At 41.6% G+C, this 19181-nt stretch overlaps 1 protein-coding gene across 3 annotated transcripts in view; it reads left to right on the forward strand.

Moving 5' to 3' along the window:
* Positions 1 to 7160: 7160 nt before the first annotated feature.
* The window catches only part of ZNRF2 (zinc and ring finger 2), an 83099-nt gene continuing 71078 nt past the window's right edge, over positions 7161 to 19181 (forward strand). For 2 of the 3 annotated variants that reach the window (XM_061586891.1, XM_061586892.1), the window contains exon 1: positions 7162 to 8259. In XM_061586891.1, coding sequence (XP_061442875.1) covers positions 7782 to 8259 — 478 coding nt within the window. In that variant the 5' untranslated portion in view covers positions 7162 to 7781. Of the gene's footprint in view, positions 8260 to 19181 lie in introns of all 3 variants that reach the window. The other variant, XM_061586893.1, reaches the window with a different exon arrangement.

Consider the following 19181-nt stretch of genomic DNA (forward strand, 5'->3'; position numbering starts at 1 on the left):
TGGTAGGGAAGGTATTGTTTCTCAAATTGAAATGCTGCTTTGTTTCAGCAGCACTAAGCCATCCAAAACAATTATCAGTAGGTGTCAGTGTGGACTGATTTATAGTTCCCCTTTCTCAAGGAAAAACCCCATTGTTTTCTATATCGGTTAGAACACTAGAATGGTAGCTGATCTGTTGCAGTTATTAATACTTTCAGGTTGTTGTTGTTTTGTAATTTTCCAACAAGCACCCTCTATTTACTAGTTCTATGTTATAGATTATTCATATACGCATATCCATTCTAAACACTTTTTTCTCTCCTAAAATGAGACAACCCATCTTGGGGAGAACAATATTCATGTATTAATGAACAGTCTCCTCAAGCACCAACTGTGGACTTTAAAATAAAAACGATATCAATCCTAAATCCATTTATGTAAATGGAGGGGGGATTTCTGCTAATGCCCTACTTCATCTGCAGCCTTCTGCACCATATTCACAAAGGGTCCCCAGCTCCCAGGAAGAGATTGTTGCCCTGGGCTCCTGCCGGGAAGAAGGGCGGGATATATATCAAATAATAAATAAAATAATAAATAAATGTTATGGGGCTGCAGAGAGAAGGCAAGGCAGGAAAGCCCCTTTCTGTGAACATCTATATTCTACAGCTTTATATATGACATGCAACCACATTATGGGAAAGATTGGTCCATTGATTAGGAACTTAAGTTTCATAAAAGTGTATTTAGGTTCATGACTTAAGAGCAATCCCAACTCTGGACAGGCATCAGCGGGAGAGACTTTATTATTATTATTATTATTTATTACATTTGTATACTGCCCCATAGCTGAAGCTCTCTGGGTGGGTTACAGCAATGAAAAACATTAAAAACAAATATACAAATATAAAAACAATTTTTTTTAAAAAAATTTAAGAACACATGTTAAAGTGGCATAGCTACTGACAAATCTGCCACATCTGTTGCTCATGCTGGTCAGGGTGGAAGACAGTCTGCATTATGCTAGCGAGGAGCTGGCATAGTGATGGGGCCCAATACCATAAGTGACAGCAATCAGGCTAGCTCAGAATCTAGTGGCTCCTGGGCTGGCTCAGCCCATCCTTGCCCTGTTTGGGGATTTTCCATGGGCTACTGCTAGTGGGACCTACCCACAATACTTCTGCCCACCCTTTCATTGGACAAAACAGGAGACCTCCACCCCATTCCAATCCCTCACCCCTCTCACCCAATGCAGCAGACTGGGAGTTTGGATTAAGCCTTAGACATTCTGCTACAATTTGTTCAGACTGAATTAGCTGTCTTGAAATGCTGCTTTACAGAGAATTCTATTTAAGTATGGAGCTTTTCTGTTCTTTCAGCAGCAACATCAATGATCCAGTAAAATATATTACCTCACCTAATTTCTGTCTCCCAGGCACAGTATTGTGAGTCATATTTGGTCTTGAAGCTTCCCTTAAAGTTTTGGGTATATAAAAGCTTGCCAGCAAGAAAGCCCACCAGATGGCCCGGGAGAAATCATTAACGTAACCTACCTTGCAGGATTGCTGTAAAAACAAATGAGATAAACTTGCATTGTAAACCCACCTTGATCCCAGGAGATGGGGTGGGGGGAATAAATATTTTGTCCGTACTCCCTTCTCCCTGTTATCCTTTCACTCTCTTTTCTCTACTGGTGGGTGCAGGAAGGCATGTTTTTAAAACCTTACTCCGCAGTGATGAAGGTTAGACATTTTACACGATGCAAGCTGAGATTCTCAGAAAGGCAGATTGCAATTTTTTAAAAAAGTATTCTGTGTTGAATTAAACTACATAGCTTTTTCTTTCTTTTTTCTTTTCCTGGAACATGCCTCATAAAGAAGGTCAGTCTGAGGTCACATTGAGGCACAAGCTCCAGTGCTTTAGGTTTAGTGCTGTAAATTACATCAAATAAAAAAATACGTATAATAGCTACCTGGTGTCTGTATGTAAGCAGAACACTTTTTGCGCTATCTATATTGTTTAGAGGCAGCAACATGTATGTAACCAGTGATGGATAGATTTATTGGCATGTACAAACTGGGGACAGCACGTGTGCATTAGAAGCACATCCCTCTTATAAGCTGTAATGTTGATTAGAGACTTCTATAATAGTTTGTATAGCTGTTTGGTCTCAAGCCCATTTTAGAGAAGGTGAACATTTTGGCTCATGCTGAGAAGCCCTTTGATATACTGCATTTTGGAGCTTCCTGCACCAATTTGATCACTCGCAACCACATTCATTCTCCGTGTAGAATCAAAGTGCAGGTATTAATTGCATCTGTTTCTCTGTGAGATGGGTATAGCACTTGGCCCATGGTCATAAGTGGGACCTTAATAGTTTTTGTCAGAATTAGGTTAGATGTAGTAAGAGAATTTAAAAGTGTGGCCTTATCACTTTTCGGGGCACAACACTTCATGCTGAATGTGTGAAGAGCTCTTCCCATGGTTTTGATCTATTCTTTTATTTGTAAGCTTGCTATTATCTAATAATTGCATTGTTGTTTCTTATAAGAAAATGTCACACCATATGTAAAATTGCATAAGCTGCTGTGGTCAAAAAGCCACATGAGCAGCAATCTACAGCTCTTAATGATATGGTTACAGAAGAGCTTATCAACGGCAGAGACATGAACAAATTGACTAAACGTGTGTTCAAAAGCTTGGAACTAAGACCCTTTGGATTCTGATAGAGGAATAAAATAACATTTGACAATAATGTTTTTGAACTTTTAATAAACATCTAGTTAGATATACTATATAGTGTATTATATATTTATTTATCTTGATAATTCTTTCATTTAATCTTAGTATTTTTAAATGGCTTTTTGCATTGGACCCTACACTATAGTTGCATTGGTACTAGTGCTCACTTGACCTCCTGACACCTGAGTCGGGCTGTTTACTGGAGGGGGGGAGGGGGGAGGTTGGTGCGGTGTAAAGACCCTGGCACGAGTCAATCTGGCACTCCTGCTGGTGTGTTTGCACTGTGCCAAACTTTCTACCGCCTCCCTCTATCTTTCCTGATAAGCAGCAGCATCTCAGCTGTTGGAAGGTCAAGAGAGCACTGCTGTCCCACCATACCATCTGCTATTGCGTATTGCACAGTATTCACAAATGGCAATGGGGGTGGACTGGGGAGACATGACAGACAGTTGCAGCAGCTTTACATTTCCCCTTCCTTTGCTTACCTGTGTGGGGTCAGGTGTGCTGTCCTGCACCCCCAATTGGTGGAGAAGAGTTTAATGTTGGGTGTTTCCCTCTGGAGTCCCAAAGCAATTAGGCAGATAAATATTACCAATGTGCCGCTCATTGTCGTGTTCAGTATGTGTTCTGGTGACACTGCTTTGTGCAAAATGCTCTCTTTGCGTGCAAAGTGCTCTTTCTCCATAATTTCCCAATCTCCAGAGTTACTCCTTCTGACTGAGGTATAAGGGTGTGCAACATGATGAGGCAAGGGAGATTTAGCCCCAAGGCATATGCCCGGTCACCAGAGTTATGGTCACCCTTTGTGGAGTTTATATACTGCTGGTTGTGTGCTGTGATGTGCTGAGTTACACCATATACTTTGCTCTGCTGTGATGATATGAGTGGAGTGGTCATTGATGAGCAGTGATGGTTATTTCTGAGTTTGTTTGCCTCCCATTGAAGTATATGGGAGAGATATTCTGGGGCTGGTGTAAACCTGCACAGTCTACAGGGGCACATCTGTGGACTGAAGGGGTATTGAATCTGGCATAAGTGTGTTCCCTCCCTTTGCCAACTACATCCTGTCCATGACTCTGCCATGTTTTAGTCTTTTTATCACTGTATCTTCGCCAGCAGAAGTTTGTCTGTGAATTATTCCACTGGCATATCTGGGGTGTTTTACCAATTTAGTGAGGCTTCTGCTGATCCGCAAAGCCTCCCAGCTGGTGGATCGTCAGCATAGGATTGTGCCTAATAATTAAGTAAATGCCTTCTTTTCTGTGAGATGATATATTCTAGTTCCTCTTAAGCATCATAATCCTATAAATTTTAATAAAGCTGAACTATTTTAAGAACACACTGAATGTCTTGTGTGGGTTTGTGGATTATCCTGATGATTCGTGATAAAACATTACCTCTTATTTTGACAGAATATAATTGCCTCCTTCCCCAGGAAATTAAAAAAAATCAAAGAATAAAAAAATTACCTAGAACTGTTAATTTTACAACTAAATAATGAATAGGTGCTCAAGGAAAACCAAAGAACTGGTGGGTGGAAAATGGGAATGATTCTACATGTGAAATATTTAGCTTACACCTCGATTTTAGAAGAACGTGATTTTAGCGTAATAAAAATAGTTCTAATAGTGACAAAGTAATAACCTAGCTCACAGCTTTGGCCTTCTATGTCTTTCCAGAGGACACAGCATGGAGTGACAAGCAAGCGATTTGCTATTACAAATGTCAAACCTGAACTAACACTGTAGGCAAGTTAGTACCTCATTCATGAACTGGAAGCCCAGTCAGAGACACTAAAAAGGACCATGTGCACAATGTAATAGTTGTCCCCTTTTTTGCTCAAGGACATGTTTTGGGAATAACAGTTGGAGCTGACATTGTCATGGGAACATACATAATGACTTACTGAAGTATTGTATCAAAAAAGCAAGACCACCCCCTTCATCTTGCTGATGTTTCCATTTCAGGGGATGTAATTTTGGTTTTGCTGTACAGCTAGCTAATATGAAAGTGCAGCCTTTAATTTTTAATTAACTTACACAATAACTTCCACCATGGCTCAAACACACATTAGCAAGCTTTAAAACTGAAATGTCCTTCTTACCCTAGGGCAACTTTGCAGATGTTTTATTCGCCACCCCCCCCATTTTTATTTAATCTGTTGCCATGCTTTTGAAAAGTCTTACCCAAGGCAAATTTATGTGCTGATAATATGCTGTACAAAAATGAAAACAAAATTAGTCTTACAAGAGTTTTAAAGAAATTGATGTCTGAAGTTATGATTTCCTAGAGAACAAATAAAAACTGAAATCACCAACAGTGCAATCATATAGATATTTATCTAGAAGTAAGACGGTTCACTGTTCCCAGGTAAGAGTTCATTGGATGGGAGCCTTAATTTTAAAATCTTACACATGCATATACACCAGCTGTGTGCAGTGCTGATTTACTTACCATATCACAGGAGTAGATGCCAGCTCATTTTTGGGGATTCAGTACACTGGAAAGTCTTTCATTTTTTCCCTCTTAGGTTAATTCAGACCAGCTGGAGAAGTCCTGTTACTTAATTTTCCATCCCTTCTACTGTGTAATATGGGAGTCCCGGTTCCGGATTGGGCATAAGGTTAGTTTTGTGCTTATGTAAAGACTGTATGTAGCTAGTAGGGAAAAAAAGGTAAAGGTGTCCCCACACTTGTAGTGCGAGTCATTTCCAACTCTTAGGGCGACGTCTTGCGATGTTTACTAGGCAGACCGTATATATGGGGTGGGATTGCCAGTTCCTTCCCCGGCCTTTCTTTACCCCCCAGCATATGCCGGGTACTCATTTTACTGACCACGGATGGATGGAAGGCAGAGTGGACCTCAGCCCCTTTTACCGGAGATTTGACTTCCTCCTTTCGTTAGAATCGAACTCCGGGCCGTGAGCAGAGCTTCGGCTGTGTTACCTCCGCTTACCACTCTGTGCCATGGAGGATCGTAGCTAGTAGAAAAGCTGTGTAGAAAAGGGTTGTTTTAGCAAACTTGTTAGGAAACTTTTGTCAGTTCTACTACTATTCAGTTTTTCAGAATGTTATAGGATCTTTAGTGTGGTCCTTTTACAACCGCTGTATGAGGTATGGCACTGTTATGGGCAACTGAAACTAAGTAACAGCAACTTGCCCAAGTGTCAGCAGAGGTTAGACTTGAATGCAGGTATCTCAAATCTAAACCTAACTCTTGAACCACTGAACCGTACTGGCAACTCACTTTGAGCTATTTACACATTTATATATATATAATTACCTAATTTTTATACTTTACCTAATAGCGTTATGACAAATATATTGGCTTCAACTGCAAGTATGTATGCCACCAATATTATTTAGAGGTCTCTTCAATAGCCTATTAAATAAAAAATCTCCTGCACAGACTCTGCCTATTGCTTATGCACTATGTGTCTGCAGAAGTGGCTGGCACAAGTTGGCTAGGGCTTTTTAAAAAAAGTATCATTTTGTAACAATGGGAAAAAAGGGTGAAGCATTTCCCCATGAGAAGTTCCTGCACTTTAGAGACTGTAATGGACCCTCTTCTAAACTTTAAAGCTAGTGTCAAAGAGGACTAAGCAAGCTGAGCAACCCTGGCCCAGGAAAATTAGTCTCAAAAGGGGCTTCTATTAGGGCTCCATTTCCTGTGTGAATAATGCTCACATCTGGCTGAGCATAATGTTTTGTGTGTGATAAAGCTGTAGTTATGAAGTTTCTCAAGTCTTAGATGAATCTGAAGGGTCTGTAGCTATCTTTATGTTGAGGCAGGACTCAAAAGGCCTTATTCCCTGAACCAGGTTTGAGACATAAAGTAATGCCTTTGAACATGTGGAGAATGCATTTTCCCCTCACTTCTGCATGAGTAATTAAAACAAGCTGCTACATTTCTAAAATTAGGAAGGGCTGAAGATCAAGCTTGTTTCAAATATCACACTGGAGATTAGGGTTTCCAGTGTGAGATTTCAAGCAGACTTGGATCCCCAGTCCCTCCTCACTTTAGAAATGTAGCAGTGTGTACATACTACACAGGGCAGTTATTTATCACATGTTCAGCCCACCCTTCACCTAAGAGCTGAAACCTTTTTAGTGGTTTTGGCTGAGAAACAGTGACCAGCCCAAGGTCACCCTGTGCAACACTGTAACCACAACACTTCCTTCTTTCTCATATCTGTAAATTGTTAATTGCCAGTATTTGTAAACCCGCCTTTTTAGAGTTGTCCCTCTCCTCCTTCTCTGTCTTTAGCAGTTGTCCGACAGGTAGAAATGCAACTATCAGAGCATTCCCTCTTGACCACGCCTCAAAATTTCTGCCCAAGGTGCAGAGATTAAAGGTAGAGCAGGCACATCACGAGATATACGGGCGGCTCTCACATTCGCCTCAGCTGTGATAGGCCAACTCGTATGCTAAGCAGCGCTAGTCTGTCCCTCAGAAGGGGGCGGGGAATGTTACCTTCGGGACTGGAGAGAGAAAGGAGGCGGAGCAGGAGGCGGTGGCAGTTTCGGCAGCCCCTCAACCTCCTCCCTCCATTATGGCGACACAGCAATAGACAGAAAGGGAAAGAGGAGCGACTGCGCAGAGGTGCCGCCCCCTCGCCTCACACTTGAGTGAGCGCGGGGGAACCCGGACCGGAGCGAGTAAGCGGCCTCTGAGGCGGGTGGCCGCTCCCGCTCCCCTCTCATCTGGTGGTCAGCACGGGAGAAGAATGGCTGAAACGGCGGGGCTGAGCCCTTCGGCAACGGCAACAGCTCCAACGTTAACCCCCACAGCGGCGGTAGCTGCTGGAGCCTGCCCGGTCGCTGCTTCTGTCGTCGTATCGAGAGACTCGCAACGGTGGAGGCGACGCCGCAGCCCCGGAGCCGCCAGCTGAAGCGCTGCTCTGCCCCCTTTACTAGCCCGGGGCTCGTAGTGGAAGGACAAGCGGGCGGTTCGCTCTCCCCTACTACACCCTGCCGGCGGACCCCAGTGAGGGTATCGGCCGAGCCTGACAGGAGCCTCAGCAAGAGGAGGAAGAAAAAGGAGGCGGCAGAGGAAGACGAACTATGGGTGCTAAACAGAGCGGCCCGGCTGCCGCCAATGGCCGAACCCGGGCTTATTCTGGGGGGGACTTACCTTCCAGTAGTAGCAGCGGCGGCGCTAACGGGACTGGCGGGCGGCCGATAGGCGGCGGCGGAGCGGGAAGGTACACGCACCTGGCGCCGGGAGTCCACCACGCGGCCCCCGGTGGCTCAGCAAGTGGAGGGGCGGCGGCGGCTCCCCCGGTGGCAGCGCCCAGGAGCAGGTCTTTGGGTGGGCCAGCCGCCTCTGGGACTCGAGCCGTACATTCTGCCTTCAACATCCCCAACAGCAGCGGCCTCTATGGCTCCCAGGACTCGGTCAACAGCACCCCCGATGAAGGGGGGCGGGAACGGGCCGCGGCGGGAGGCGGTAGCGGCGCTGGAGGACATAGCGGGGGCAGTGGGGGACCCCGGCTAGTCATCGGCTCGCTGCCTGCCCACCTTTCCCCTCACCTGTTTGGAGGTAAACATACTTGCCACTGTTAGACCAAGATAAAAATACGTGTGAATGAGTGAAGGCTAGCACAGAGCAGCCGCCGAATGAGTGAGTACTTCTTACAAAACGAAGGTTGGGAGAAGAGTGACTTCCCCCCCGGATTTCCAAATGTCGGGATGTGTGTGGGAATTTCGTACTTAGTTTGATGAACGGAGTTAGGGCTACCTCCAGACTCAGTTAATCTCCTGCCTTTTAACACAACGGATGGTAGCCCTCTTCCTCCAGCGGCCTGTATGTATCTAGGAATTATGTCCGCTTGGCAACTGCTAGCAAGGTTACGATCGTGGGGATCAAGACGACTGGTGGTTACACACACAGAATTCACCCTTTAAATTCGGTAGGGATTGCTTCTGGTAAAGTATAACTAGTTTCGTAGCCTTACAACACAACTCTGTGCGTGTCTACTTGGAAGTAATTTTCACTGAGTTCAGTGGGATTTATTTCCAGGTTAAGTATGCCTAGACTGTAATTCTAAGCACACTTTGGGGAACACATCCCATTGGATTTACTTCTGAGCAGACATGTATAGAGTTGTGGTGTTACAGGAGTTAATTCTTGAGATAGCATAATGCTAGCAGTAGTTGTGTGTAAATGAAATTTTCTTACCTAATGGTAGGGAGCCTTCTATGGAGTCTTATTAATGTCATTGAAAGAAAACCATAAAGCCTTCACTGTTGCATTGATTGATTTCCCTTTTTGCGCTTCACCTATAACATAACATTACAAGGGTGGCAGGTGGATGAGATCTTGGTGGCTTGTATCTTCCACAGACTTTTGCTTCTTCTGGCTTTTCTAGAAAGAACTACTGAGAAACACTTTCTTCTAAATTTGACAGATTAGGATTACTTTTTGCTCTCTGACCCGTGTGTTCCTCTGTTTTGCTAGTTTTTGTTTTAAAATGCCCTTGAAACAGAAACTGGGAAAACAGTGACGCTATCTTTCACCACTGTACAGTGTCATAAGTGTTTCTTTGGCCTGCAACTTCAGTAGATGTTGGTTGTGGTTCTGTAAATCTTCCTGCCAATGTTGGTTGTGATTCTGTAAATTTTCCTGCTAGCCACTTATATAATTAGGACTTAATTGGATAAGGTATTTGTGCATCCATACAGTGTCTTTAAATCTGACTAGTCTCTATTTAGATGTTGATTTAGGAAACAGAAGAACCTTGCTCCTTATTTTTGGTTAATGAATTGCCATTGTTAAGGGTGTTCATTTTTAAAAAAAAGTTAATGGAACTGTACAGTGATTTGAAACAAAGCTTCTGTCCATAGGCAAAAACATTCAGATGAGCAAGAGCAGTTGTAGTAACAAGCCTTGTACATACAACTAATTTAGTAGTATAATAATTATATGGAAGTGTAAAGTATTGAAAATGGGGTAATTGAAAATAGTCAATGAGGAAAACTAATCTGTGCCATCTTTAAACTAAATCTTATGTACATATATTTGGAAGGAAGTCCAACTGAGTTCAGTTGGAATTTCAGCCTAAATGAAATATTGGCTCTAAAATCCATGAGGTAACTTGTGATAACTAGGGTATTACTAAAAATGGGGCATTTTTTTCTTAATTCTCACAGAAAGGTTACATATGGTAGCAGCTATGTTCACTTAGGCTAGAGATGGGTAACATGTGGATGACTGGATCCCTTTTTGGCAGTTGCCCTTGCTCTTAATGGTGCTCACCTGTGTGACATCTCAAAAACTATGACTGAGTGTTGAGAAGCCTGTATGATAGCAGTCTTGCATAGGATATGCTGCAACTCGCTTGCTTCATCTTGTGACCAAATAATGATAATGTAGAACTGGTGAGACATTCCTTTCAAAACTATGGTAGCCCTAGGAAGATGGTGGTAGGAGTACCTGGTTAGGTTAACAATGAGTTGTGGTCTAGGAAATAGCCTTGATCAACATCTTAATGTCTTCAGTATGCTTTCGTTTTTTTAAAAAAAGAAAGTATATAACCAGCATAGGGGCTAATGATACTTAACTGACCAACGTTGGGTAGTCTGTATCCATTGGTAATCTTGCACTGGTCAGTAAGGTACTTTCTACTGTATTGCTTTGAGTTTAAAGGTTTTCCTTCTAATAAAAATTTAAAATGCCATTCTGTACATATCTATAGAGAAGTAAGTCCCACTGAGTTCATTGGGATTTCCTTCCAGGTAAGGGATATAGGATTGCACCTTAAGGACTGTTTGTTCAATACTTACAGTACAGTCTAAATATGTTCCCTGTAGGATGAAAATTAATGATCAAAATGAAGGATTTTCAATCAGTACCTTTTATGCTGCTTAGCTATAGCAGTTTCTTGTTGTGAACTAAACTACTTTAATTATGGGTAGATATCTCCTCCTTAGGATACCTTGTTAATTGTGATGTTCTAATTTTTAAGCTTTAGTTAAGTGGTATAGGATTGCTCAAAAGTAGATAGAGTGAAAAGCCTTCTCAACATCTGCTGACCATGTGCATGTGACATAGTTATTCAATAGACAGATTCTTATGTTGGCTGTCTATTTATATGAAGACAAGCAATTTCAGATTCTGCTACTAGATTGTTGTGTTCTTTATAATAATAATAATAATAAATTTTATTTCTAGGCCGCCTATCTGGCCGCACAAGCGGCCACTCTAGGCGGCGTACAAGATAAAGTAAAATACAACATACAGACTACATAAAAACCCAAGAACTACAATATAATCTTTGTGGCTGTGGTGGTACATTAAGGCTCCAATCTAATACTTAGGAATAAGGTTCAATGGGTAATCTCATTGAACGCAATGGTATTTTTGAAGAAATATGTATAGGAATGTACTGTAAGCCTGTGTTCAAAGGAGCAGTTTTCCCTGAGAAGAAGACAAACTGTTCTATAATAAAATAACTGTGTTAATACTGTAGTTATTAAAGTATTTCTGTCAGATCCATCTTTTGCATATTGAATGCAAGTTCCAGCATTTTCCTTAATGTGTGCAGAGGAGCTTAACCATGGAGGAGTACAGTTGAAACTCCCATTTTGAGGGATGGGTGTGTGAATGTTCCGTTTTGAAACTTGGGGGAGGGTTGTTTCTGCGTCTGACTGCTCAGAACAGCAGCATTTTGTATCTGGGGAGATTGTAGCACTTCCCTACATGGTTACAGCTGTTGTGGTTACTGTGTAGAGTATTATTTTGCAAGTACCACAGACATATCCATAGTATTTATGAAACTTTTCATCTTGCAGTGCAAGCTTGTGCATGCCAACTCAGAAGTGAGCCCCTTTGAGTTCAGTTAGACTTACTCCCAAGTAAGTGTGTGTAGGATTGCAGCCTCTAATTTATTATTTCCTTGTAGCCTGTGCACATTTTCTCATATTTGCTTTAAGTTCCTATTTAACTCTGTATTTTTGGACCAGTTTAGATATTACTGCATCCATGTGAGTGAGTTGAAAAACACTTCCTTTTTGTAGAAACAGAGTAACATTTAAATGTTTCTGTTTCCATATGTTGCACAACTGCATGAAGCCTATGTGCCTTAGTACCAGCATTTGTACAATTGCATAGCAATTGTACAACTGGAGGCAGTAACAATGAAACAGGCCCTTAAGCCTACTGCAAAGAGAACAAAAACTGCAGTGATGTGGGGGTTTGGGGGGGAAGAAACTGAATTGGAACATTTTCTAATGTCCTGCAGAGTGATCTAATTTAGTGTGTTTATTTTACTTGTATTTAATAAACAAAGCTGAAAACTTTGAAACTGCTAAACTTGCCTAAAATGTATTTGCAGTTGTCATCTATTCACTCTTACTAATGAACATATGAATCGGAAAATTTTCCACAGAAAAATACAGTAATGGAAAACTTTCCACCCTACATCACTGAAAAATTGTATGAAGACAGGATGATGAGGATACAAGTAAACCCTAATTGTGCAAGTTTTACAAGCCAGTTTTGGTAAGCTCATCCTAAAGATAGTAGTATAGATTTTATTTTTCTTATAAAATAATACATTTATTCAACCCTTATATCCTTGTGTAATGGTGCAGTGAAAGAATCCTTATGGGAACAATGCATCTTATAATTGCCTTATTTTATTTTTTGGTAAATTTCTTGCCCGTTCTTCATTGTCATAATCCCAGAGCGGGTTACAGAAGAGAAAAATAATTAAGAAGATACAATCAGATTCATATAAACATCAGGGGCAAATAAATTTATTACAGTTGAAGTAGCAGGCAGCATAACCTCCAAAACTATCTTTATATTACAGACAGCTTAATTACTGAAAGGTGAAGCCAACTCAGCATCCCACAAAAGCCTGAGCTAATAGGTACAATTTCAGTTGTTGCTGAAAAGTAAACTGTACCTCAAGAGGAAAGGGTATTCCAAAAGCAGGATGGCACCATGGAGAAGGCCTTTTCCTGTGTCACTGTATGATGTATCTTTCCTAGTAATAGTACATTGAGAAGGGCCTCCCCCGAAAGATCTTAAGACACCAGCAGGCTGGTACAGGAAAAGAGGCTCCTTCAAGTATTTAGATCTCAAGTTGTTTCAGAGCTTTAAAAGTAAGTCATTAGCACTTTGAATTGGGATTGGGAGTGTACTAACAACCAATATGGATCTTTCAGAATTGGTGTTGTGTGATTCTGGCTAATGACCCACTCAGTGTTCTTGTGGCTGCATTTTATGCTACTTGCAGCTTGCAGTCCATCTTCAGGGTCAGCCCCACATAGAGTTCATTACAACAATCTAATCGGGAGGGTACCAGAGCATGGATTACCATGGCAAAGCCAGGAACAGCCAGAGTTTAGAAACTGGCTGGAGCTGGAAATAGGCACTCCATTCCATTGATGCTAACCTAGATCTCTGGTGACAAAGCTAGATCAAAGAGTACCTCCAGGTTACACACCTGAACATAAGAACATAAGAAGAGCCTGCTGGATCAGGCCAGTGGCCCATCTAGTCCAGCATCCTGTTCTCACAGTGGCCAACCAGGTGCCTGGGGGAAGCCCGCAAGCAGGACCCGAGTGCAAGAACACTCTTCCCTCCTGAGGCTTCCGGCAACTGGTTTTCAGAAGCATGCTGCCTCTGACTAGGGTGGCAGAGCACAGCCATCATGGCTAGTAGCCATTGATAGCCCTGTCCTCCATGAATTTGTCTAATCTTCTTTTAAAGCCGTCCAAGCTGGTGGCCATTACTGCATCTTGTGGGAGCAAATTCCATAGTTTAACTATGCGCTGAGTAAAGAAGTACTTCCTTTTGTCTGTCCTGAATCTTCCAACATTCAGCTTCTTTGAATGTCCCCGAGTTCTAGTATTATGAGAGAGGGAGAAGAACTTTTCTCTATCCACTTTCTCAATGCCATGCATAATTTTATACACTTCTATCATGTCTCCTCTGACCCGCCTTTTCTCTAAACTAAAAAGCCCCAAATGCTGCAACCTTTCCTCGTAAGGGAGTCGCTCCATCCCCTTGATCATTCTGGTTGCCCTCTTCTGAACCTTTTCCAACTCTATAATATCCTTTTTGAGATGAGGCGACCAGAACTGTACACAGTATTCCAAATGCGGCCGCACCATAGATTTATACAACAGCATTATGATATCGGCTGTTTTATTTTCAATACCTTTCCTAATTATTGCTAGCATGGAATTTGCCTTTTTCACAGCTGCCGCACACTGGGTCGACATTTTCATCGTGCTGTCCACTACAACCCCGAGGTCTCTCTCCTGGTCGGTCACCACCAGTTCAGACCCCATGAGCGTATATGTGAAATTCAGATTTTTTGCTCCAATATGCATAATTTTACACTTGTTTATATTGAATTGCATTTGCCATTTTTCTGCCCATTCACTCAGTTTGGAGAGGTCTTTTTGGAGCTCTTCGCAATCCCTTTTTGTTTTAACAACCCTGAACAATTTAGTGTCATCAGCAAACTTGGCCACTTCACTGCTCACTCCTAATTCTAGGTCATTAATGAACAAGTTGAAAAGTACAGGTCCCAATACCGATCCTTGAGGGACTCCACTTTCTACAGCCCTCCATTGGGAGAACTGTCCGTTTATTCCTACTCTCTGCTTTCTGCTTCTTAACCAATTTCTTATCCACAAGAGGACCTCTCCTCTTATTCCATGACTGCTAAGCTTCCTCAGCAGCCTTTGGTGAGGTACCTTGTCAAACGCTTTTTGAAAGTCTAGGTACACTATGTCCACTGGATCACCTCTATCTATATGCTTGTTGACACTCTCAAAGAATTCTAATAGGTTACTGAGACAGGACTTTCCCTTGCAGAAGCCATGCTGGCTCTGCTTCAGCAAGGCTTGTTCTTCTATGTGCTTAGTTAATCTAGCTTTAATCATACTTTCTACCAGTTTTCCAGGGATAGAAGTTAAGCTAACTGGCCTGTAATTTCCGGGATCCCCTCTGGATCCCTTTTTGAAGATTGGCGTTACATTTGCCACTTTCCAGTCCTCAGGCACGGAGGAGGACCCGAGGGACAAGTTACATATTTTAGTTAGCAGATCAGCAATTTCACATTTGAGTTCTTTGAGAACTCTTGGGTGGATGCCATCCGGCCCCGGTGATTTGTCAGTTTTTATATTGTCCATTAAGCCTAGAACTTCCTCTCTCGTTACCACTATTTGTCTCAGTTCCTCAGAATCCCTTCCTGCAAATGTTAGTTCAGGTTCAGGGATCTGCCCTTTATCTTCCACTGTGAAGACAGATGCAAAGAATTCATTTAGCTTCTCTGCAATCTCCTTATCGTTCTTTAGTACACCTTTGACTCCCTTATCATCCAAGGGTCCAATTGTCTCCCTAGATGGTCTCCTGCTTTGAATGTATTTATAGAATTTTTTGTTGTTGGTTTTTATGTTCTTAGCAATGTGCTCCTCAAATTCTTTTTTAGCATCCCTTATTGTCTTCTTGCATTTCTTTTGCCTGCATCTTTGTGGAGAGTGTGGCACCATACAGAACAGGCTGTCTAACCAATTTCTGGACTGAGAACTACTACCCCCAAAGTGCCTTCATCAGTCTCAATTTATTGACCCTCATCCAGCCTGTTATTGACTCCAGACAACACTTAGTCCAGCACCTGCATGTGCTCACCTGATTCAGAAGACAGGGAAACATGAGTTCTCCCAGATGTTTTGTACAGATGTTGAAATATTTTAATATATATATGCTGCTCTTCAGCAAGCAAGTGTTCAGGGCAATATACAAAATTATAAGAAAATAGAGCATAAATTGGATAATATATAGGACTATACAACAGAGCAGCAAAATCCAAACAATAAAACCAGCAGAAAGCAATAAATGATCAGCCAGATTAGAACAAGCTGGCAGACATACTGGAAAACCTTTGTAAGTAAAATGTCTTCCCCAGTAGGCAAGTCTTCTGTGAGAAGGGCTTTCCATGTATGAGACAACAACACTGAAAAGGTTCTGTCTCTGGTTACCATCCAGCAAACCTCAGGAGGTGAAGTTACTTGAAGGAGCTCATATGAATGTAATGCCTAGGCAGTTTCCCTATATATATAAAGATTATATATATGTCTAGAATATTTCTTTGGTTTGGAACCGTACATTTACAGAAGGTAGATTGTAATCTGGTGGACCATCTAGTGCCTATTGTTTGCTAGGAAGCAAAGAGTCCTGGAGTTTGGTCTGGCACACTAAGGTACTTCTTCAGTAATAGTGCATATTTAGTATTGCTTAACTCACATCAGTTATGCCTTGATTGTTAAAGAGATCCTGGGTACGTACCTCATTTTATAATTTAAAAAAACCTGCCACACAAATCTGCATTGAGTAGAAAAAAGTAGGGTACATTTAAACAAATTCCACATTTCAAATATATAGTGGTAGTAATGGAGCTAAAAATAACAAAACAGGTTGGGGATATCTAACTAGGTCGTATTTTGAGTAGATACATCGATTTCCATGGGTCTGCTCAGAGTTTGACTAATGTTGGATATCACTGACGGTATGCTGTATGTAAACCAAGTGCAAGGAGGGACAGTTTTCAATTTACTCTGTAGTTCAGTTCCATAGTGCCTTAGACACAGCAGTTTTTGCAAGTCCAGTCGAGATGTTCTATGCAGCACCTTCCCATATTTTATGGGATTGATTTCAGCATTATGTGCCATAATGATGTAGACAGGACTCTTGCCAAGATGTGATCAACTTCTTGCTCTCTTGACCCCTGTTCATCCTGGCTGGTTAAAGTACGGGCTGACTGGGTGGGTACAGGGTGTGGTACCACTGAGGGTTGGGGGCACTGTTTTATGTTGGCACTGTTCCTACCTGCAGGGCTGTGTCCAGAGAATACCTTTGGGGGATTGTGTCTCAGTCCCATGGTCCCATGTGCTGTGGTGTGCCTCAGGGCAGAATCCTGTTGCCAATGCTGTTTAACATCTATATGAAGCCATGTGTGAGTGGTCATTAGGAGTTTTGGGGCAAAGTGTCATCAGTACATTGATGATACATGGCTCTGTTTCTCTATAACATCTGAGTCAGGAAAGGCTGAGTATGGTCTGGAACGTTGTCTGGATATAATTGTGGATTGCGGCTAATAAACTGAGCTTGAACCCTGGGAAGATGGAAGCACTGTAGGTGGGTGGTTCCAGTGTCTAGGAGATTGACCATATGCCTGTTCTGGTTGGGGTTACACTCCCTCTGAAAGAACAAGTGCATAGTTTGGGGGTGCTCCTGGGTCCATCTTTGTCATTTAAGGCTTAGGTAGCCTCAGTGGCTAGGAGTCCCTTTTACCAGCTATGGCTGATGGGCCAACTACACCCATTCTTGGACAGGGATAGCCTGGCTGCAGTGATTCATGTATTGATAACCTCAGGACATGATTATTGCAATGCACTCTATGTGGGGCTACCCTTGTGCCTGGTCTGGAAGCTCCAGCTGGTGCAAAATGCTGTGGCTAGATGGTGACAGACTGCTGCCAGCACTTAACTGCCAGCACTTAACTGCCAGCCCTAGGGTCCTACTGGGAGGAAGGGCAGGATATAAACACAATAAATAAATAACTGTGGCGCTTAAAAGCTTGCACTGGCTGATCATATGGGCCAGGTTCAAGGTTCTTGTATTAATTTACAAAGTCCTTAACAAGTTGGGTTCAGGCCTGTGGAACTTCCTCCCAATACCCTCCTTGCTGAACTTCAGGTGCATGACTAAGAGTTTCTTGTTCCAAGAGGCATTTTAAGGTAGTCTATGGTTTTATGATGGTTGCATTATTTTATTGTTTCATTTTATGTAGGACTTGTTTTTATGTACACCGCTTGGATTAAGTGGTATATAAATGTCTTAAATAAATATATACTATTTGAATGTTTCTCTGCACATTTATAATGACTAGTATAAATTTGTAAATAATATACATTCTGATCAATGTATATGTTAATTTTAAATGGGGATAACATTGACTTTCTGCTGTCATTATTGCAATCTCCCTCATGCCCTCCACAATAGTTCACAGGGGCCATATGGTAGAATAATTTTCAGCAGTTTGTGAAATAAAACAGCACATCTGTTTTGTAGCTCTGTTTTTGGGGATCAATATGATCATAATAGTTTGTACTTCCAGTAATTAAAGGGCACGGGAGTACTCCTCTAGTTAAGGTGAACAATGTAGTAAAGTAAAATAAAGTTTCTGCCATTATAACCCTCAAAATTCTATTGCTCATAAAAATATCTTGAGGTAATAACCTGAAGCTTCACATATGTGATCTACGTGATGAGGTGTACAAAATAGCCAAGCTTAAAAAATGCCAAAAATACAGCAAGTTAAAAGGTACTGAAAACTTTTTTTTTTATTCCAGTTTTCAGTTTTGGTGAAAACTGCTGATATTCACATCACTGAGAAAGGCATGCTTTCATTGGCTTGGTGGGGTTCAAAAGTTAAAGTTTTCCTGTCCCATTAAAGCCCATAGAGGCAACTACTGGCAAAGTTACAGTGCATGCTCAGATTCACTCTGAAATGAGATTTTTTCCAGGACTACAGTGTTTTGAGAGCTGTCTAGTGGATGCTATGTGCAATGTTGTTGTTGTTGATTTATTACTTGCTCTTTACCTTAAAGTCATAGGGCAGATTACAGCAATTTAAAATTTAAAATGGTTTAAAACAAACTACAGCCACAGGAATAGGGTGGGTTAGTTATAGTATTGACAGTAGGTTTTTTGGGGTGTGTAGCTCCTATCTTACTTTATGTTCCCCTAGAAGTCATTGGAGAAGACTCCTAAGGGAGTGGTGGCCTTAGGAAAGTGCAAAAAACCATTCCCAACCCTTCCAAGTTCCAACAAGCCTCTCCAACAAAGGCCTACAAAACTCCTCCTTGATTGTACTGTTTTACTTGCTATATAAGATCAGTAATTTACCATGAGCTTTTGAGGTCTTTCATTGTGTAAGAACTAATCTCTAGTCCTCTCTCATGATAGACCCTTGGAATAATAATTAAAAACTATTTGCATAGCCATAGGTAGCTTCTCTGCTGTAGCCGTAAGTATATCCAATACAGAGAAGCTGTCTTAAAGTAGGTCCCCAGAATAAAAACGGTTTTCAGTTTCAGTGCCCCCTCTGTGGAATCACCTTCCCTCTGAACATTAATATTGCTTCAATACTTACTAAAAACTCAGATTTATCTTCTCAAGCCTTTGCTGGTCATGGATACTAGCTAGTTGTATTTAGTAATTTTATATCTGTCCTGGCCTATTAGCTCCTATTTTGTTTCATATTGTAATGTTAATGTGTGTTTTACTGTTTATTGTCTTGTAATTTCAAATGAATGTTGTATATAAATAGAGTACATGAGTGCAAATGGAGTGCAAAAACCCCCAAGAATGTTTGATCAACAGTAAGATTACCAGATTACCTGCTGGATGAAATGTGTTTCATCAGTGGTCTAGTTAAT

This window comes from Rhineura floridana, chromosome 10 (genome assembly GCF_030035675.1).
Source record: "Rhineura floridana isolate rRhiFlo1 chromosome 10, rRhiFlo1.hap2, whole genome shotgun sequence".
NCBI lineage: Eukaryota > Metazoa > Chordata > Lepidosauria > Squamata > Rhineuridae > Rhineura > Rhineura floridana.